The sequence below is a fragment of the Oncorhynchus mykiss genome, chromosome 19 (genome assembly GCF_013265735.2).
Source record: "Oncorhynchus mykiss isolate Arlee chromosome 19, USDA_OmykA_1.1, whole genome shotgun sequence".
Classification (NCBI taxonomy): Eukaryota; Metazoa; Chordata; class Actinopteri; order Salmoniformes; family Salmonidae; genus Oncorhynchus; species Oncorhynchus mykiss.
The window spans coordinates 24008287-24030811 of NC_048583.1; the positions used below are offsets into that span (position 1 = coordinate 24008287).

The window sequence follows — 22525 nt, forward strand, 5'->3', positions numbered from 1 at the left end:
ACCAAATTAATTTAGGACGAGTACCCACCACATTAAAATGGTAGTAAACACAAAATGGCTTTGTAAATTAATGTATACCAGTGACTGAGCCTACGAGTGACTAGAGAAGGCCAGCCAACCCTGGTATACAAAGTGCAGTGGAGCGTAAGGATTTTACATTTTAAAATAATCTCAATGCGCCATGGTAAAGGGTGTCAATTGTTCTCAAACACTGAGCGAGTCTAGTCTAGTATAGGCATAAATGTAGCTGATACTAGCCTCCTGGCTTCAAAAGGAAAAACAGGCCTTATTCCTAAAATAATATCCCTACTTCAGCTTAAATTTGTTTGTAATTTGTTGAATATGCAATTTAAAAGAGGCCGTCATCAATTAAAATTCGAAGATATTTATGAGGTTACAGCCTCAATCTCATTGCCCTGACCGGTAGTAATAGGCGAAAGGTATTTTTCTTGCTTTAGAAAACACCATTTCGCTTTTTGAGGATAAGCTTCAATTGACACAAGGTATGTTGAACAATACAAAAAGCAGTTGGCAAGTTCTGAAAAGCTTTTGTGAGAGACGAGGCACAACAATAAATAACAGTATCATCAGCATAAAAGGAAGGTTGCGTATTTTGCCAATTTGTCTAAATTATTTATATGAATAGTGAATAAGAGAGGACCAAGTACAAAGCCCAGGGGCTCAGCATTAGACAGACAATTTAACAGAGATAAGCCCATCAAATTGAGTGCACTATCAGACAGATAGTTAGCAAACCATGCAACTGCATGCTCAGAAAGACCTATGCTTGACAATCTGCCTCAGTATAGCATGATCAACTGTATTAAAAGCCTTATAGAGATCAATAAAAAGTGAGACACAGTGCCTCTCTGTGGTGGTTAATTTCTTTACTATCAAATGAGGAGAGACAAACATATCACACAAGTCAGTCATATTTCAACTAAATCTTTATTCACTTATGAATAAGGGAGCTGGTCAATACAACACACACAAAATGAATCGATTGAGTGATGGCAGGTCGACGAATCACCCTCAGATGATTCGTTAAGAGCCCCAAGACAAAGGTATTTTTATAGCAAAGATACACGACAAACAACAGATCTATGGAATGGGTCACAAGGTTAAGATTTGTATGAAAGATGCTTATAATTCAGACAGTATTTGTCTTGTCTCATTTTGTAGAAACCAGAGTCTGGCCCTGAGCCATCTCTCCCTGGTACCATATAGAACAGAAACATTAAAAACCTGTTATGGCAAGGCGTTCCCCAAGGGGAACTCACCCCCCATTCAGCTGAAAAGGTGGCGCTGGGAATTCAAAAATATTATTTAGAAATATTTAACTTTCACACATTAACAAGTCCAATACAGCAAATGAAAGATAAACATCTTGTTAATCTACCCATCATGTCTGATTTAAAAAAATATATATATGTTTTACAGCGAAAACACAACATATTTATGTTAGACCACCACCAAATCAAAAGTGAAACACAGCCATTTTTTCCAGCCAAAGATAATCACACAAGCCGAATTAGAGATAAAATGAATCACTAGCCTTTTGATAATCTTCCTCAGATGACACTCATATGACATGTTACACAATACATTTATGTTTTGTTCGATAATATGCATATTTATATCCACAAATCTTGGTTTACATTGACGCCATGTTCAGAAATGCCTCCAAAATATCCAGAGGAATTATAGATAACAGAAATACTCATCATAAACTTTGACGAAAGATACGTTCTACATATAATTAAAGATACACTGGTTCTTAATGCAACCGCTGTGTCAGATTTTTTAAAAACGTTACGAAAAAAGCCTACCATGCAATAATCTGAGACAGCGCTCAGACGTAAATATATTTCTCCGCCATGTTGGAGTCAAAAGAAATACGAAATTACATCATAAATATTCCCTTACATATTTGATGATCTTTCATCAGAATGCAGTGCAAGGAGTCCTAGTTCCACAATAAATCGTTGTTTTGTTCTATAATGTCCAATACTAGTGTCCAATTAGCTGCATTTGCTAGCTTTTTCAGCTCACGTGCCCAAAAGCTGACGCTGGTCCAGGAGAACTCGGACGAAAACTTCAAAAATATATATTACAGGTCTAATAAATTGGTCAAACTTAGTAGAGAATCAATCTTCAGGATGTTATTTTCATATATATCCAATAACGTTCCAACTGGATCATACGTTTTCATCTGCGGTCAAATGGAATGATGGTGACATGCGCCACAGGGAAATTGCATTCTGCCATGACAGTGACACATTCCCCTCCCATTTGGTCAAAGTTCACACCAGAGGCTCCATTCCACATTCTACTGAATGAGGACATCTAGTAGTGGAAGGCGTAGGAAGTGCTAACAGATCCATATCTTATTTGGAAGGGGAGGGGCGATGACGTCAAATTTGACCCACATTCAGAATTTCACTTCCTGTTTGGAAGATTGCCTGGCCTATGAGTTCTGTTATACTCACAGACATAATTCAAAAAGTTTTAGAAGCTTCAGAGTTTTTTCTATCCAATAGTAATACTAATATGCATATATTAGCAATCTAGGACAGAGTAGGATGCAGTTCACTCTGGGCACGCAATTCATCCAAAGTGAAAATACTGCCCCCTATCCCCAACGAGTTTTAACTCATGCTCTGGAATGTGGTATCACCCAAAGACATCGTAAATCTCCGAGGTCCGCTTTCAGTTCACACAGACACAATAGAGTTATAAGAACCCTCTGTTGAAGCTGTTGAACAGCTTCTATTCCCAAGCAATATGACTGATAAATAGTTAACAAAATAGCTACACATACAGAGTTTACTTCGTATCTTCATTGACCTTTTATTTCAATATTTGCTCTCTATTCTCTTGTCTCTATTCACACTCACTGGTCCCTACACTTTCACACACACTGTCAATCCAACACACACACACACAAACAGTCACTCCATTTGCTCACTCACACATAATATGCACATTTATACTGGCTCTACACTTTCGCACACCCGCTCACATGCAAGCTGCTGCTAATCTGTTTATTTTATATCCTGTTGCCTAGTCCCCTTAACCCTATACATATCTACCTCATCACTCCAGTATCACTGCACATGTAAATATGGTATTGGAACTGAATTTAAATATTTCCTGTATATAGTGCTCTTACTTACTTTATGTATTTCATATTTCTTATGTTTTTTTTCTAGTAATACATTGTTATTTCATTGTTGGGTTTTGAGTTGGCAAGAAAGGCATATTCACTGTACTTGTGCATGTGACATTGAAACAATCCCATGAGGGCTTTGCCATAGAATTTAAAGGTGGAATCCGCATTAGTGGAAATGTTACCACTGTTCGCCCCCAGCCCTTTTGTTATTGTTTTGTTGACAAAAAACGGAGTTGAGCAGCAGGGAAAAAATATTGCAGTACATATTCTCTTCTAATGCAGTGCAATGATGTCTTCGGGGGAAGGAAAATGTGTTTGTTGTTTGCATTAACTTATTTGTTGTTGTAATATCCTAAACGGACGTGGCAGTTTCACCATTAAGGATTCCAGCTTTAATTGTGGGAATGTCACTGAGAAACAATACATCACATCAATTTCACTAAAGTAGTCTTGAATCTTAATAACAAGTACATAAATTTCTCTTTCCTTGTCATCCTAATTCAAGACTGGGATCACTTAAACATTTGAGCTGTATTGCATGTGTTCCCATTTACCACAGACACAGGCTCGCTCAAACAGGGGCTGGATAAGTTTGTTGATGACGTGGGCAGCGCCATAGTGCTCCCCGCTGCCGTGGCTGCTCCCCTCCGGCCCGTCTATGACGGGCCAATGCCCACCCCACCACAGAAGGCTTTCCAGCCAGGCTCCACCCCGGCACACCTCATGCACCGCTTCATGGTGAGAGCCAGCCCACACAACTCAGACTTTACTCTTGCCTGAAAGGTTTATATTAATGATGTTCCAGGTTGTATTATTTTTAAAGTTGATGGTTTTGTATAAATATAGGAAATAATAAGTTTCATGAATTTTCTAGAGATGTACTTACATGCCCTATTAAAGGGACATTGCAATCCAAAAATCAACTTGTTTGTCAGATGGTTTCAGACCTCAAAAGTAGTCTAAGTGAGTTATCCACAAAGCCGTCTAACCCAGAGATAATGTATTCTGTACTCCTTCTGTCAGATGTGGAACTCGGTGGGAATTGTGCGCGGCTACAATGACGACCAGGACAACGCCATTGATGTGGAGTTCCACGACACAGCCGTGCACCATGCAATGCACCTCACCAACTCCCTGGGCCACACCGTGGCAGACCTCTCCCAGGAGGCCGTGCTGCTTGCCTGCCCCGGCACCGACGAGCTCGCCAGGTAGACCACATATCTATAGGCCGCTACACACTTCAAACAGACAGATCATCTTTTTCACATGTATTTCCACATACTTTTGTATGGCTTTTAGAACGGACTGCATACGACATTCTGTTTGCGTGAAGTTTTTAATGGCCTTAACTGGGACATTTAGATATTAGCTATTCATGTTTCTGGGGATATTTTCCCACAAAAGCCTTGTCTGAGTTTTATTAGCCAAACTGGTTCTCGACCAACTTTGCATCTTGAAGGATTAAAAAGGGAAATCAATTTCGATATTCCCAAGTCTCTCGTGAAAGACCCCTTCGTATTGGCACCACAATCTAGCGAAGACACTGAAATTGATTACCCATTTTTTTCAAACGGAACCTAAGCCGCTTCACTGTATCTCTCTCTCCCCTCCCTTCTTCCCCTCCACAGTAAGCTCCAGTGCCTTCACTTCTCATCGTGGGACACCAACAAGGAGTGGATGGTGGATCTGCCCAAGGGGGAGGATGTGCAGGCCCTATGCCTGGGCCAGGGCTGGGCGGCGGCTGCCACCAGTGCCCTCATGCTGCGCCTCTTCTCCATCGGAGGGATGCAGAGGGAGCTGTTCAGCCTGCCCGGACCCGTGGTCTGCATTGCTGGGCATGGGGAGCAACTGCTCGTCGTCTACCACCGAGGTAGGACACGTGTGCATGTGTGCTGTCACACACAGATGGACCTACACACATACTAATGCACAGAGAAAACAAGCATCAGATGCTAAACAGAGTCCCAATCCTCTTAGAAACATAATGACGGGTATGATGGGCAATATAGCTCTACTTCTGAGAAGGCGTATCTAACCGCGATTGTGTTTGTCTGTCCTCAGGCACAGGGTTTGACGGAGAACAGGCCCTAGGGGTCCAGCTGCTGCAGTTTGGACAGAAGAGGCGGCAGGTCATCCACGGGGAGCCCCTCCCCCTCTCCCGCAAATCTCACCTTTCATGGTTAGGCTTCACAGCCGAGGGTGAGTCAGGCCACACCTCCTCTCAAATGCTTGCTGCTGTTGGGCCGTGTTCAGTAGACACCAAACGGGAAACTCTTTGAAAAGTGATGTGCAAAAGATTGTAGAATGAAGTTGACGCTGTACATTGACCTAAGATCAGTTTGGCATTTTCCACACTGATGGTTAAGGTAAGGATTAGGGCTTAATATTTTCCCAGAAGTCTACATATTTTCCTTCCCGAGAAAATTACAACAATATCCCGGTATTCCTGTTCAAACCAGAAATGCTTTTAAAAGCAAATAATACCAGCAAAGAAAATTGGACATAATTACACCACTGTAAATGGAGAAATATGGACAGGAATCTGGTTTATGGTTTCTTGTTGTATTTGTCACAATTTAATCAACTCAAAGTTCTGTCAAAGTCAACACACAATTTGTTGACGTAGCCTAGTTTAAATGTAGACCTACAATATTATGAGGTTATTAGCCTACAGCCTATTGAAAATTACATTTGTTTTAGCTTACCTTTGGCTGAAAGAAGTCAGGCCTTTTCTCTCCCCTTGCACCTGGCTATCGGGGAATTCGGAAGGTTGTGGCTGTTTTTACTTTACTGCTTATTGTGGTGACTTTGTCATGGGGAACATATCCGATTCTCCGCTAAACAAACCGACAAGCAAATAGGCCTAGTAGCGGAGATATAGCACCATGGATAGCACCGCGGTTGATCAAGTCCCGGGGAATCTGGTGAGTCAAGCCTGTGCCCTCCTTTTTATTATTTTCCCATGATGTTTCAAATGTCTATTTCCTCAAGCGTGTCTGTGGACACAATGTACCAGCCTTTTTGTTAACAGCGAGTAGCTGCAGCTTACATTTTGAGCCTCTGCCAGTTCCACAAAGATAGTTTGGAGATTTGTGAATGGGACATGGAGATTGCCTACAGTAACTGTGTTGAAAGCACGCGTGTAGCTTATATGATGGTCAGCAATGCAGTTTATAGAAGTCATGCAAGTAAGTTTTCTATTAGGGACTTTACGTTGGGTCGGCAAAATATGGTAGGTGGCTGACGTTGTGATGACTGGTCTAAAGTAGGCTTTGAATATAGCCAGAATGTATATGTCTGGTTCATGCATGCAGCTATTCACACATGCATATTTTGTATTTTTGCGTCTGTTTTTTAATGATTGGTAGGCTACTTCGGTTTTATAGAGGATCATCAAATTAATATGAGCAGCCACTCATCAACCACTTTTTGAGGAGCATGCTCTCGCTGTGCGAAAGGTGACGTTTTGCCCAAACTCTGTATGCCATGGGCTCTCCAACCCTGAACCAACAGCATGGCCTAGGGCTAAATGTTCTCTCCCAGAGTCATGGATAGACATTTTGGAACGTAGCATAAGGTAACCAGTCCATCCAGTATGCATAATAATACAGTCGACAATCAAAGGCTATACCAATTATCTATCATAGACATCATAAATCAGTTTAGTTTAGTTTTTCTACCATGCATAATATGCGGTAGTCTATGTACTGTATAACAGCTCAACCATAATTTTAATTCAGATAATTTTTTCGGGCTTGGGCTCATAAGCCTATGTGTATGCATACTGTAAGCTCTAATATGCATATGGGTGTTTTGAATTAATCATCACCTTAGAAAGCTGTCCATTTCATTGTGTTAGGCTTTGAAACATCTACAATGACCATGTTCTACACTCCGTTTCAACCTGCTGTTGAACTGAGTCGTTTGCAAGTTGGGTATTACCAAAGACGAAGCATGTCCATGACTCATGACTGCCGGTGTACCGCTAATACGATCACCGCAACAGCCCTAGGCACAGATCTAGGATCAGCCTGCTCTCCCCAGATCCTTACCTTAACCATCAGTGGGGAAAATGCCAAACTGATCAGTGTACAGAGCCATCTTCATTCTAACAATCTCTTGCACATCACTTATTCATTACTTGTTTTCCAGGAACCCCATGCTTCATTGACTCTGAGGGTGTGGTGCGCCTGCTAAACCGCTCCTTGGGAAACATGTGGACACCTGTGTGTAACACCAGGGATAACTGCAAGGGCAAGTCAGACCACTACTGGGTGGTGGGAGTGCATGAGAACCCCCAGCAGCTCAGGTAAAGTGGTTTTTCTCTTTGCATATTTGAGCTGTTCTTGCTATAATATGGAATTGGTCTTTTACCAAATAGGGGTATCTTCTGTATACCACCCCTACCTTGTGACAGCACAACTGATTGGCTCAAAGGCATTAATAAGGAAATAAATTCCACAAATAAACTTTTAACAAGACACACCTGTTAATTGAAATGCATTCCAGGTGACTACCTCATGCAGCTGGTTGAGACAATGCCAAGAGTGCAAAGCTGTCATCAAGGCAAAGGGTGGCTACTTTGAAGAATATAATATATATTTTGATTTGTTTAGCACATTTTTGGTTACTACGTGATCCCATATGTGTTTTATAGTTTTGATGTCTTCACTATTATTCTACAATGTAGAAAATAGTACAAATAAAGAAAAACCCTTGAATGAGTAGGTATGTCCAAACTTGACTAGTACTGTACGTGTGCCAGGGGCAGCGGCTTAGACTGGTAGACCACCCTAGGCCACGTTGTTTTCTTTTCTACCTGGTAGCTAATTAATCAATGTATGTCACTGATTGCCCTGATGAGATGGAGAGAGAATGAAAAACAGCAGGACTCTGGCCCTTAAAGACCCGGTAATAGAAAATGAAGAGGTTGTGTAAATTCTATAATTAATCCATCTCTTCATCTTCTTTCCTCCAGGTGTATCCCATGTAAAGGGTCCCGGTACCCCCCCACGTTGCCCAGGCCTGCTGTGGCCGTCCTTCCCTTCAAGCTGCCCCTCTGTCAGACCACCACAGAGAAGGGCCAGATGGAGGTCAGTAAAGGCTAAGGGCCCGATGGAGGTCAGTAAAGGCTAAGGGCCCGATGGAGGTCAGTAAAGGCTAAGGGCCCGATGGAGGTCAGTAAAGGCTAAGGGCCCGATGGAGGTCAGTAAAGGCTAAGGGCCCGATGGAGGTCAGTAAAGGCTAAGGGCCCGATGGAGGTCAGTAAAGGCTAAGGGCCCGATGGAGGTCAGTAAAGGCTAAGGGCCCGATGGAGGTCAGTAAAGGCTAAGGGCCCGATGGAGGTCAGTAAAGGCTAAGGGCCCGATGGAGGTCAGTAAAGGCTAAGGGCCCGATGGAGGTCAGTAAAGGCTAAGGGCCCGATGGAGGTCAGTAAAGGCTAAGGGCCCGATGGAGGTCAGTAAAGGCTAAGGGCCCGATGGAGGTCAGTAAAGGCTAAGGGCCCGATGGAGGTCAGTAAGGCCAACATATACAGTCCATGCTATGCTATGCTATTCTAGTCAGCTCAGCCTTTGGAGAGACACTGCCTACCTAGAGTTGATAGTTGATCTATTGTGTTGCTTGAACTACCATTGCAGCTATTTAGAACCTGCAAATAGCCTTTAAACAGAAATGTCCTTGAATATCTCTTTGATATATGACCCTGTATACATACACATGTGGGTAACAAAATAAAGGAAATGCCAACGTAGTGTCTTATTGGGTGTTGGGCCACCAGAACTAGTTCAATGCGCCTTAGTATAGATTCTACAAGTGTCTGGAACTCTATTGGAGGGATGCGACACCATTCTTACTTGTGAAATTCCATCATTTTGTGTGTTGTTGATGGTGGTGGAAAACGCTGTCTCAGGCGCCACTCCAGAATCTCCCATAAGTGTTCTATTGGGTTGAGATCTGGTTACTGAGATGGTCAAGGCATATTGTTTACATTGTTTTCTTGCTCATCAAACCATTCCTTACCCAGTGGATGGGGGCTTTGTCATCCTGGAAGAGACCACTCCAATCAGGATAAAAATGATTCACCATAGGTTGAAGTTGATCACTCAGAATGTGTATTTATTGGTGTTTACCTTGCCCTCTTAAGCGGTTGAGTGGACCTAAACCATGCCAGGGAAATGCAACCCACACCATAAGAGCTTCATTTACTCAAGTGTTTCCTTTATTTTGGTAGGTACCTGTACATAGCCCCACTCACTGTCTCTGTCCCTCTCTCTCCTTCCAGGAGCAGTACTGGCGCTCGGTGCTCCTCCACAACCACTACGGCTTCCTGTCGTCCAGTGGCTATGAGATTGACGAGGAAGGCCAGAGCCAAGCCCAGAAAGAACAGCAGGAGCTGCTCATGAAGATGTTTGCCGTGAGTACAGTAGCAGCAACTCATGGGTCCACCGAGCCTGGAAACCCTCCTTAGATCCATAGCCTAGTTTGGGATTAGAATTTGGAATTGTTTACATTGGATATCTCATTAACCTTTCCAGAGCAACAGAATTTAAATTTATTTTGTTGGGACTTTGGGGGGTTTGGTTCAGCACAGAATTACAGGCATATTCACAGGAAAGGATTATTGAAAATACTTTTCCTCAGCATTGGGTCCTCACATCAAAATAAGTCCTACACACAGGTGAGGCAAAGGTTCCAAATTAAAACCAACATTTTGGAATGCATACCAAATGTATGTGTTACCTTAGTTAATACAGTAATTTAACCAAGGTATTTTACTATGATTAGTTATCCATACATTGGGTGTTTCAATCTGCAGCTGTCGTGTAAGCTGGAGAGGGAGTTCCGCTCCGTGGAGCTGGCCGAGCTGATGACCCAGAACGTAGTGACCCTGGCCATCCGCTACGCCTCGCGGTCCGGCCGCATGGCCCTGGCCCAGCGCCTCAGCGATCTGGCCCTGGAGAAGGCCAATCAGCTGCAGGGGGAGGAGCCCCAGGAGGAAGAGGAGGAGCCACTCCAGTACACCAGACGGAACACTGGGTAAGTACATTTGTGTTTGTTTGTTATTGTATGTTTGAAAACATACATACCATATGTTGGTGGTTGTCACATAATGAAAATGACAAAATAACATGGTTGATAGAAGAAGTGATCATAAATCGAAATAATTTTGGGTTTTAAGATGATGTTGGGATGTGTTGGTTGAAACTGGCTTAGCAGTGTGTGAGGGTTGGTATCCTTGTTTGAAAATAGGAACCAATACATTTAAGTGTGTACCTGGGCATGACCAACTGGTCATGTTCAGTAGGGCAAACTGTAGCAAAACGGAAAATTACCATCTGTTCTTACTGGGGAAATTCGTATAGAAACTCAGTTTCACTTTGTTTAAAAATGTTTTCTCCCAACTGAACACTGCCCTAATAATTTGCATGAAGCACCAAAAATCTGTTCTGAGACTAACTTGAATGAGTTGAGATCAAATTCTGTGTAGATAATTCCTTATGTTGGGATTCATGATAATATCTGTTTGTTATTCCAGGTACAGCCAGAGCAGCAGTGAGATGGGTGCAGATCGCCAACACAGCAGCCACAGACAAGCACAGGAGGAAGAGGTGGATGAAGAGCAGGGTCAGGAAGAACATATGGACGAAGGGGATGTAGCAGAGAGCAAAAGACAAGGTAAGTCGAGGGAATCCCTCTCCATTTCCTCTCCCACCCCTCCCATCTCCCGCATGTCAAAACAATCAACATCCTTCACAGTTTCTTCCATTTGCAGACCTGCCAACCTGCACGCATTTTGTGTACCATGCATGCAATTTGAGGTCAAAGTACACGGTACGAAAAACTACCTCAAAATACGCAAAGAATAGGCTTCTAGTTGACACATTGTGGTTTTTGACTCAACTGTCTGAAGTTGGAGCTGAGCCAATCAGAGGACAAAAAATCTCAAGCTCCCGCTCACCCCACGTAGTCGTAGTACTGTTTTCCTCCATCAAGCTGGTTTGCAGTGCACCACTTTGTCCGTTAACAACACTGATGTGAGGAAAATGGAGAACAAACTGTTTGCCAAATACATTTTCCAAAATTGTATGTGTTAAGCACAACCACTATTTCCTAGTTGTCTCCTTAGCTAAGGCATCATTACTACGACGGTAGTTAGGTACAGCGTTTGGTCAACTATAACCAAGCAAGAACACTTTCTTGCATGTACATGCTTAGAGCTAGTCGCGAGCGCATTGATAGGAAACATTTGAGGTGGATGCCTGGATGGAAACAGACATGGCGAAGAGAGTTGTCCCGCTAATACAGTCCTTCACAGAAGGTTATGTTAGACGGTTAAAGATTAGGCAGAGTGCATCGGATGAGGACTCTATTGCATTGACAGGCACGAGTGATAAAAGACGTTGCCGTGTGTGCACATTTGGTCATGTTTTTTGCTAGTTAGTAAGTTAAAATGTCAAGTTTCCGGTCAGCGATGGGGGAGTGATTGCTTGCTACAAGAGCAGAAAACGTGTAGGCATACATTTCTAGACCTCTTTGAAAAGTGAGTCAGGTAAAGAGCTTCTTTAAAAGGGGCAGTGTTGTATTTTGAGACGGGCTTGAATAAGCTAAGAAGCCAATCGGCAGAGGGTACCATACATTTTTGTCTGATTCTTTGTAATAATAATGGTATGGGAATAAAAAATGTGGTTTCTTGCATCAAACAATACAACATTTTCAGTCACCTCTTGTCTGAAGGACAAGTGACTAAACAGGTTATATCAGGGCTGCATTCCTGCGGATGCCTGTGAGACCTGCGGGTCCCAACAGGGATCATTGCGGTGCGGTCTGCATTTTTCTTGCTGCAGGTGGGAACGGGCAGTCACACAGACACCTTTCAGATTAAAATATTTTAACTGTCCTGCACATTATTTGGAAACGGTCATCTTTCTGCTTTGTTCGCGTCAGGCCACCTATTGTATTAAAAGCACATCTTTGTCGCATTATTCACACACACACTCAGAAATCTGCTGCTTCAAATTCAGTATCCCACCTCTCCTCTCCTAGTTAGCACCTTTCCAAGGAAATTAACTTATATATGATTAAACTATAGTTTTTTACAGTGTCTTTAAATAAATATTGATAATGGAAAGAAGTGGAGACCGCTCAACCACCGTATAATCAAAAAATGAGAGGAAAGGAAAAGGCACAACACGCACACAGGCTACCATGGTGAGCGAGCATTGCAGCCTTTCATTTATAAAACATATTTAAAAAATGATTGATTACCCGTTTACTTGTCTTTGCATGCAAATTGTCCTCCTAAAAGGCTGGCTATTTCCTAAAGTGCAAGTGTTCGCTTTCATCATTCTTGCTGCTTCAAGTTCAGTTGCCACACGTGTGAGATCAGGTGTACTTGTGGTCTCAATTAAATAGAGTAGGCTATAGCCTATGCGTGTGTGGAGAAGCACAGGGCAGTATTATTTCTAAGGAAATATTCTTCCTAGATATGATTTAGGCTATAGTTTACTACATGGTCTAGAAATAAATATTGATCACCCATATTGGTCTTGTCTGAATATTATTATAATAAAAATGTTTAACCCTTATTTTACCAGGTAAGTTGACTGAGAACACATTCTCATTTGCAGCAATGACCCGGGGGATAGTTACATGAGAGATGAGGGTGGATGAATGAGCCAATTCGAAACTTAAAGGTAGGCTCTAAAACGTAGCTCAGGAGAAAGTGTAAGTCTCTCCAACTCTGCTCTCTTTAAACTACATCTAGCATATTGGCTGATATAGCCCAGGAATATCGATAGCCTAATATAATGGGCCATATGATAATCTCTGGTAATTGAACCTATTTCTTAGGTTATTATTACGCATTTTGAGTTGCGTCACATATGTGTTTAATGCGGTATGAAAAGCTGCGCTTGCGGGTGGAATGAGGAAATCGGTCCATCGCAGACCTCTACCCTGCAGTATCAAGCCCTGCATAATGTTTTCAGAAGTCTCATGGAATGTAGACCTACATTGAACACCACATATTGGCTGCTATTGTAGGCAGTATCTTGGCTATAATAGCTATTTTATTAGCTATTTGTTTTTGGACTAATGTACACGTGTACATTTTAAACATATATTTCTAGTTAGCTACTGAAGAGCAGCCAATTACCAAGTACCCACAACAGTCTATAGCCTACCATTTCTACTGAGTCAGTGTTTGGCCAACAGCATTATTAGGCAAAAAAAAATGTGCATTTGTTAGATTTTTTTATTTATTTATTTTATTTAACCAGGAAGGGCTCATTGAGATTTGAAATATATTTTTCAAGAGCGTCCTAGCCAAGATAGGCAGCACCAAGTCATTACAAAATTACAGACAAACAACATTTAAATCTACAAGTAATCTAATAAAAAACAGAATTCACAAGAGTATAACAAAATCAAAGAACAGCAAATTAAAAACATTGAAAGGTCAGGGAATCAGTCTCAAGATCATTCATCAGTGATTTAAAAATACCAATCGGGTTCTCCCAGTTTAAAAGTATTTTGCAAGGCGCACCAAGATGATGGCGCAGAGTACATAAAAGCCCTTTTACCAAATTCAGTTCAGACATTTGGAACAGTTAGCAGGATAAAGTCCAGCGAACGAAGAGTACCCACCACATTTCTGAACAATAAATTTGCCCAAATAAAAAGGTAGTAAACCCAAAATGGCTTTGTAAATAAAAGTATACCAGTGACTGAGCCTACGAGTGACTAGAGAAGGCCAGCCAACCCTGGTATACAAAGTGCAGTAAGGATTTTGCAGTTTAAAATAAATCTCAAAGCGCCATGGTAAAGGGTGTCAATTGATCTCAAACACTGAGCGAAAGCATTCATATATAAAATATCCCCTTAGTCTAGTAAAGGCAGAAATGAGGTTACAGTCTCAATCTCATTGCCCTGACAGGTAGTAATAGGTGAAATGTTCAGAGGTCTATTTCTTGATTTAGAAAACACCATTAGTTTAGTTTTGTCAGTATTGAGGATAAGCTTCAATTGACACAAGGTATAGCAGTCTGCAAGTTCTGGAAAGCTTTTGTAAAGGACGAGGCACAACAGTAAATAACAGTATCATCAGCATAAAAATGAGCAGTGTGGGTGTCGCACATGTTCTGTCATGGGGTCCAGTGGTGCCGCACTGAAGTGGTAGTCAAAAAAATGTCAAGGTTCGTAGGTCTACATTGCGTTTTTAAACACAATTTAAGGCAGTAAACTTCAGGCTTGTTTACATAGAGTTTATGTGCATTGTTGTATAAAAATGACTTGTCTTTACCCTGTAGGTCTAAATCCCTTCGCTAAAGGGACTGCTGCATCACCTGAGAAACCTTCTCCCAAACCTGGTGAGCACACGCATTCATGGAATGCCATTCAGTTCTCCTGGATACACTAGTCAATGGTCCACTGCCATCCTTATGAATCTAAAATCAAGTGTTCCCAATGGGTACATAAACACATAGTTGTATGCTACACACACTCTTAAGTCTGTTGCACCCCATCTAGACACTTTTCAGTTTAAATGTTGGGGCTTCCAGGAAGTCCCTTTGGGGTGCCCTGAACCTTGCCTAAGACAAAATTCTAAGGGAAGCGCTTGTTAACACCAAGAATATACTTGGCAATGACTGTTGTTATACGTGACATTATCACACGTTGTTAAACATTAGCCTTCTTTCCTTCCTTACAGTAAGCAAAGAAGGACGTGTGAACCCTTTCAAGGTAAGTCACTTGTGCTTTTGGGGCGGGTTAAACCAATATCGAGAGAGACCCCTTACTAGAAAGGAAGTGTCATTTTCTTGCTTAAAAGTATCTATTGAATGTGTTAAATACATAACATGTGACCCATCATACTTGGGTTTTGACCTCAGGTGAGCAGCGGGTTAGGGAGGTCGGGTTCGGCGGGGGGTCAGAACAGGGTGACAAACGTCCTGGACAGCATGATGTCGTCCAGCAAGAAGCCAACTGCTCTGCTGAGCAGCTCCGGCTCCACGGGGAAACTGAACAAAACACCTTTCCTTAAGCCTCTGGCTCCCAGACCCAAGACCAAGGTACAACACAATAGTCAGATAGAAGCTTAAGAAATGTTAGGAGATTGTGTGATCAAATACCACCAACCTTTTGGTTGTGTGGGAATAAATGGATCTGAATCTGAATAAATGGTTCTGAGTATTACAGCGTTTACATGTTTGACCGTGTTGACATAAGCATTACGGTGCAATGAATTGGACTGCTGGTGACTTAAACACGCTGTTGTCTTCTGCAGACCCAGTCTACACTGCTGCACATGAACGCTCCCAAAGCAGCCAATAAGAAAGCAGCGGAGGAGCGGGAGCCGGCAGTGTGTAGGCTGAAACAGACCGAGGCACCGCCTCCAGCCTCACCAGCAGAAGATGTTGAGAATAAGAAGTGAGTAATGAGTACTGTTCAAAATCACAATCACCGGAGAAGATGTATGCATCTTTTATTATTCATTATTAATCAGTGGGGCAGTTCCACTCCTTGAATTATTTTGCTTTATTGAAGAGTGTTGAAAATATGGGGTGAGTCAAAGGACAGTGGGCCAGATTTGAACTAATGCCCTCTGGCTTACATGTTTCCAGCGGCTGGAACCGCTGGAACCACACAGGCCACCTTCATTCCATTCTAAATGGAGCGACGGCGCTCCGTTTGCATCGCTCTCTATGTAGTTCGAGGTACTTTTGTGCGTAGAGTGTATTGAGCCCATAACGGAAACTGGTGCAGAGTGAATGAGAGTAGGTGTACAACAATTAATGTAAGGTGTGTATGTCAGGCACAAGTCGGGCTTCCAGCTGTGGCTGGAGGATAATAGGAGGATCATCCTGGCTGACAACCCCGATCTGGAGGAGACGGATGTCATCAAGGAGGCCATTGGCCGCTTCAGGACCCTGTCTGCAGACGACCGGCTGGTAAGACACCTTATTTATACACCTTGTGTGTGTGTGTGTGTGTGTGCTTCCTTAATTAACACGTGGTGCTATGACACTTTTGTCTGTGAGAGAGATTATTTATCTACTTGATTAATGTGGTGTATTCAAATGACCTGGTTCTAATCAAGTGTTCAGTAACATGAAAATACATGATACGCGTACATGAAAATGCCTCCAGACTCATTGTGATGGCGGAGCGTCAACTTTTAGCAATACAAGACCCAAAACACACGGTTGAAAATGTATGAATGAAAATACACCCAAATCTTTGGTGACATTCTGTTTTTGTGCTTAACATTCAATATTTGATCTCAAATCGAAATTGCTGGAGTATAGAGCCCATCTTTTTTTTTACTGCCCAAATACTTAACAAGCGCACTCTAAAAGTGATGAAGCATCTTTATCCCACAAGAAAGACCCCTTATTTCCATGTGCCAAAGCAGAAATGCCCCTTTAGATACTTCTTATTTATCAAACACATACAGTTAATCCAAAATCCCCCTGTATCTATTGAAGACTCCTCTCATCTCCCCCCCACACACACACACTTTTGCCCTCAATTCGTGGGGCATGGACTCTACAAGGTGTCGAAAGCGTTCCACAGGAAGGCTGGCCCATGTTGACTCCAATGGCCCACTGGTTTGCTGGATGTCCTTTTGGTGGCGACCCATTATTGATACACACGGGAAACTGTTGCACGTGAAAAACCCAGCAGCGTTGCAGTTCTTGACATACTAATTCCGGTGCGCCAGGCACCTACTACCATTCCACGTTCAAAGCCACTTAAATCTTTTGTCTTGCCCATTCACTCTCTGAATAGCACACATACCCAATCCATGTCTCAATTGTCTCTGCCCCTTCATCTACACCACGTGTCAAACTCATTCCATGGAGGGCCGAGTCTCTGCGGGTTTTTGTTCGACCCTTGTACTTGATTGTTGAATTAAGTTCACTAATTAGTAAGGAACTCCTCTCACTTGGTTGTCTAAGTTGAAAGGAAATTCCAAAAACATTGCTAGAAGGCTGGAAGCTGCTTAACCGGCTCACTAGTGGCGCAGCGATCTAAGGCACATCACTACAGACCCTGTTTCGAGCCATGGTTCTGTATCACAACCGGCCGGGATCGGGAGTCCCATAGGGCGGTGCACAATTGGCCCAGCGTCGTCTGGGTTTGGGGAGGGTTTGGTCGGGGTAGGCCTTCATTGTAAATAAGAATTTGTTCTTAACTGACTTGCCTAGTTAAATTTAAAATAAAAACCTGTACAACACAAGTTCATTTTTTACTGCAGCATGTACAGTATTGAGATTCCTCAAATACAATTTTAATATTTTTCCAAAAGACCATGCCATTAAATAAAGCTTTTAAGACAACCTGTCAAATTGGTGTGGTTTTATATTGTAAATGTAGAATTGCCCGGGAGGTGATGGAATGAAGGAACCCTCTTGTCGCTGTCAGTGGTCCTCACCGAAACCCCTCCATTAACGCGTTGGAATGAGTGATTAATTACCATTCCCAGGCTAACGCTCCCTTAACCCCAGGCTGTATACAGACTTATGCCCATCTGTGTTGGTGTGGGCTTATACATACACACATACACAACAACACTATTCACTGTGGCGTATCCATCATATATTCCACAAGATTGGTCAATATATTTAGTCCGTTGCGACATATGTCAAATGGAATGGGGTTCCAATGGTAACCAAAGTGTTGAAAGCATATGAAACAGTGCTAGAAGGCAGACCCTGCATGCTGCAAACAAACTGCTCCTCAATCTGCTGGCTTGGAACTGAATACCTAAATGGTTGGGTTACATTCCAGACGGTGTGCTTTAACAACTAGTGTGACCGAGGTTTTGGTGATGATTTGAGCAGTCCATTATTAAAGTTGATCAGAAAGGGGTTAATGTTAATATTTGGAGACCTCAGTATCGCTGACTACCAGTGCTATTTTTGTTGGTATTGTTAGGAAGCTGTGATGCTCCTCTTTTCTACATTGAAAACTCTTGAGTTGTCGATCTACCTGACGGACGGCCACCAGGTGGTAAGGGTAGGCAACAACACGTCTGCCACGCTGATCCTCAACACGGGGGCCCTTCAGGTGTGTGTACTTAGCCCCCTCCTGTACTCCCTGTTCACCCACGACTACGTGGCCAAACACGACTCCCTCCACCACCATCGATGTTACAGCCTATAGGGAGGAGGTCCGAGACCTGGCAGTGTGGTGCCAGGACAACAACCTCCCCCTCAGTGTGAGCAAGACAAAGGAGCTGATCGTGGACTACAGGAAAAGGAGGGCCGAACAGGCACCCATTATCATCGACGGGGCTGTAGTGGAGCGGGTCGAGAGTTTTAAGCTCCTTGGTGTCCACATCACTAGCGATCATGGTCCAAACACACCAAGACAATCGTGAAGAGGAGACTGAAAATATTTGGCATGGGTCCCCAAATCCTCAAAGTTATACAGCTGCACCATCGAGAGCATCCTGACCGGTTGCATCACTGCCTGGTATGGCAACTGCTCTGCATCTGACGTAAGGTGCTACAGAGGGTAGTGCTTCCTGCCATCCAGGACCTAAGCCATAAGCCACCCCCAAGCCATAAATAAGACTGCTGAACAATTAATAAAATGGCCACCGGACTATTTACATTGACCCTTGCATTTGTTTTGTACACTGCTGCTACTCACTGTTTATTATCTATGCATAGTCACTTCACCCCTACCTACATGTACAAATTACCTTGACTAACCTGTACCCCTGCACATTGACTCGGTACCTCCTGTATATAGCCTTTTTATTGTTATTTCATTGTTACTTTTTATTATTTTTTACTTTAGCTTGTTTGGTAAATATTTTCTTAACTCTTCTTGAACTGCACTGTTGGTTAAGGGCTTGTAAGTAAGCATTTCACGGTATGTTTGTATACCTGTTGTATTCGGCGCATGTGACAAATAAAGTTTTATTTGATTTGCTACCTCACTATGCGAGGTCTTGGTTCAAATGTAATTCACTAGGCTATATTTTGTGGTAGATCTGACTGGCTTTTGCTCAGTTTTGTGCTCAATTTGGACTCTGACCTGCACACCTGCCCTCCCCTCTCTAAAAGACAGACAGGTTTTCAATATAATCAAATTTGAAGGGTCACTGTCATGGTTGGACATATTTAGGCAGGTGCTTGGGCACCTGTAGCCATCCCGACCTCCCCTCGCCCCCCGTGCACATATCTAGCCTTATTTTAAACCCGTCTATTCTATAGTGCTATTACTTACCTTTTACCTTTGTGATAGAGTAACCTGCACACACTGCATTTGTATCTGTGTTCCCCTGTGTTGAGGACCTGTTCGTGACCCTGCACACACCAAGCCACTCAGTGGAGGGAGTGGATGACACTCCGCATAGCCTAAAGGAGGGGAAAAGGGGATCAGAGAGAGATGGAGGCTTTATATGCCTGTTGCTTGGAAACCCAGTGTGTCTGTGGGTAGTGGGCACAGTGTATTGATCTTATGGTAATGATTCCTAAAGGGTGTGTGTTGGGTTGTATGGTTGTAAATTAGCCAGTAAATATACTGCAGGCGACTGGGGGCACATTTAAGGCTTGTATTTACTATTCAGTGAGTCGGGTGTGAAGAATAGGAGTGGGAGGTTGTGAGAACGCGGTGAGAGAGTGGGCCCTGCCCGCCGCCACGCGCTCCGCTTCATGACTCATCACGGCTCCATTTACTTCTAGGTCTGCGTTCCAAATGGCACCCTATTCCCTATATAGAGCACACTGCGCTCTGTTCAAAAGTATTACACTATATAGGGAATTAGGGTCCCATTTGGGATGCTACCCAGGCCTTTTGTCTCTTCCCAGAGAGAAACACAAGGAGAAAAGGCTGCCGGGCTGCTGAACAAGAAGTGTCCCTGTCTGCCAGTAGTGATTACAAATAACAGGATGCAATTTAAAACTGCATGGCTGAGTTGGGGACCATGTGTGTGTTCGTGTGCTTTGTTGTCAAGCTGTGTATGATACAAATGTCACATCTGAATTTGGTTTGCAATTGAATTCCAATTGAAGACTCTTGTGAAGAGAAATATTGACTATTACTATTATGATTTTCTCTCTTCTTTTTTGTTCAGACCTGGACAGAGCGGGCAAAAGGACAGTCTGGAGACGTGGCGGATATGAAAAAACGAAAGCGAGGAGAAGAGAGCAGGGGAGACAAGAACGGACAGAGTGAGGCAGACGAGACTAGACAGAGTGAGGCAGACGAGACCAGTGCCAAAAAGAAAAAGCCCTTAGACACCTCAACCAAGCTCTCAGCATTTGCCTTCAACAAAAATTAAACATAAGATCACATCATGGACTGATTTTTTTTATATATTTGTTTATATATATATATACATTTTGCTCCATATGTCTGTTTACTTAGGGTTATAGGTCACAAGTAAATATTATATAATGCTCATTTGTGGATTGGTGCTGATTGTGAGACCTTTTTTGTATAACATTTCATCAGAATATGTAGTCTGTCTCATAGGTTTCCAGTTTCATTAGCACTGTTTGGTATGCTCGTGATGCAGACCTTTCGATGAATAATTTCTTCTCCGATATGTAACTAGGAGTTAGAGGAATTTCATAGATGGCATCAAAGCGAAATATCCTGAGCACTTGAAATAGCTGTGACAAATATAGAACATGAAGAGAGCAACTGATAAGGGCACACGTAAATGGTTATTCTGTTCAGCATCTCAATTTAGATTTTTCCTGTTCACCAATTTCCTCTTAGTTGTTTTTAAAACAATATAGTATATTGACTTGTTTTTTGTATTGTACTGTATTGAATAAAAATAAATGTTTTCATCCAGTCTTAATTTTTTTAAATAACTTTTTATAGAAGAACATACAAATTAGCACAATTTGGTCTGCTACTCTTATCTGTTTTATTAAGGAAACTGACACCTGTTTAAAAATAGCTTAACACATTTTTTTTTTTACATGTTGAGACTGAATAGACCTATAACAATCACTAGTTTTGATTGTGAATATAACAGTAACAATTTACTTGAAGGGGGTAGACATAAGGCATTTGTAAAACAAGTCAAAACAGACCTTGGAGTGTTGCAGTGTCATTAATAACCTTCATAACACATTCAACATCACTGATAATGAGTTGAAGTTATTTATCCATTGTAGGCTACAACAGATGTGTTACCCTGTCTTTTGTTAGAGTGCAATAGCTGAATTGTGGTAGCCTGTGATTCACTGGGATTTCCTAACTTTTAATTTTTTTATGAAAAACTATTGAGGAAAAACACTGAAATTTAGAAGTGGTGTAAAGTACTTAAGTAAAAATACTTTAAAGTACTAAAGTTGTTTTTTGGGGTATCTGTACTTTACCATTTATATTTTTGACTACTGCTACTTCACTACATTCCTAAAGAAAATAATGTACTTTTTACTACAAACATTTTCCCTGACAACCCAAAGTACTGGTTACATTTTGAATGCTTAGCGGGACAGGAAAAGTGTCCAATTCACACACTTCTCAAGAGAACGTCCCTGGTCATCTCTACTGCCTCTGATACGGTGTACTCACTAAAAACAAATGTTTTGTTTTTAAATGATGTTGGAGTGTGTCCCTGGCTATCCATGAATAAAAAAAACAAGAAAATGGTGCCATCTGGTTTGCTTAATAAGGGTATGAAATAATTTATAATTTTACTTTTGATACTTAAGTATATTTAAAAGCAAATACTTTCAGACGTTTACTTCAGTAGTTTTCTATTAAGGCCTCTTTACTTTTACTCAAGTATGACAATTGCTTACTTTTTCCACCACTGGAAATATACACCTTTTCCAAAGATTGACATGAATCAACTCAAGTAATCTTAAATCTACTTTTGACATTGTTTATTAAATGAATAGATGGTGGCATATTACGTAGTAAATTCACTGAATAGTGTATATCCTCCAACTGTGGCATATTTGGATCCATACAGAATTTGAGTGTTCTAGATTGCCTGACGACTCGAACTGAATTCTTCACTGCTTTTTCATTTGCTACATACAGCCTGATTGGTGACAGATGTTCATGCGAATATTCTAAATTCTGCATAAAAACATGTGCTTTCCACCAGAGATGTTTTTACATCAAATTGACTTGTTGCCGATAAAAGGCTGTGCGGGATGACTTAGTGCACATAAAAATACCTTTAGTGGTTAAATTCCCATATACTAAATATAAAATACAAGTTAAACATCTCACAAAAAATGTTGTTATACAGGGAGTGTGCACACTCTGGTATTGGCAGGTGCGCTCCAGCCAACAGCTCACAGATACAGTGCGGATATAGCCTAAAGGAGATTATGGACAAAAGCGGTAGATTATTTTTATTTG

General features: G+C 42.0%; 1 protein-coding gene across 3 annotated transcripts in view; it reads left to right on the forward strand.

The window, feature by feature from the left end:
* The window catches only part of wdhd1 (WD repeat and HMG-box DNA binding protein 1), a 43287-nt gene extending 21821 nt beyond the window's left edge, over positions 1-21466 (forward strand). For all 3 annotated transcript variants that reach the window (XM_036954471.1, XM_036954473.1, XM_036954472.1), the window contains exons 12-26: positions 3732-3910; positions 4196-4380; positions 4801-5042; positions 5234-5371; positions 7325-7481; positions 8151-8265; positions 9456-9587; positions 9990-10210; positions 10710-10849; positions 14482-14541; positions 14883-14914; positions 15064-15243; positions 15459-15601; positions 15987-16122; positions 20265-21466. In XM_036954471.1, coding sequence (XP_036810366.1) covers positions 3732-3910; positions 4196-4380; positions 4801-5042; positions 5234-5371; positions 7325-7481; positions 8151-8265; positions 9456-9587; positions 9990-10210; positions 10710-10849; positions 14482-14541; positions 14883-14914; positions 15064-15243; positions 15459-15601; positions 15987-16122; positions 20265-20471 — 2267 coding nt within the window. In that variant the 3' untranslated portion in view covers positions 20472-21466. The remainder of the gene's footprint in view (positions 1-3731; positions 3911-4195; positions 4381-4800; positions 5043-5233; positions 5372-7324; positions 7482-8150; positions 8266-9455; positions 9588-9989; positions 10211-10709; positions 10850-14481; positions 14542-14882; positions 14915-15063; positions 15244-15458; positions 15602-15986; positions 16123-20264) is intronic.
* Positions 21467-22525: the final 1059 nt, after the last annotated feature.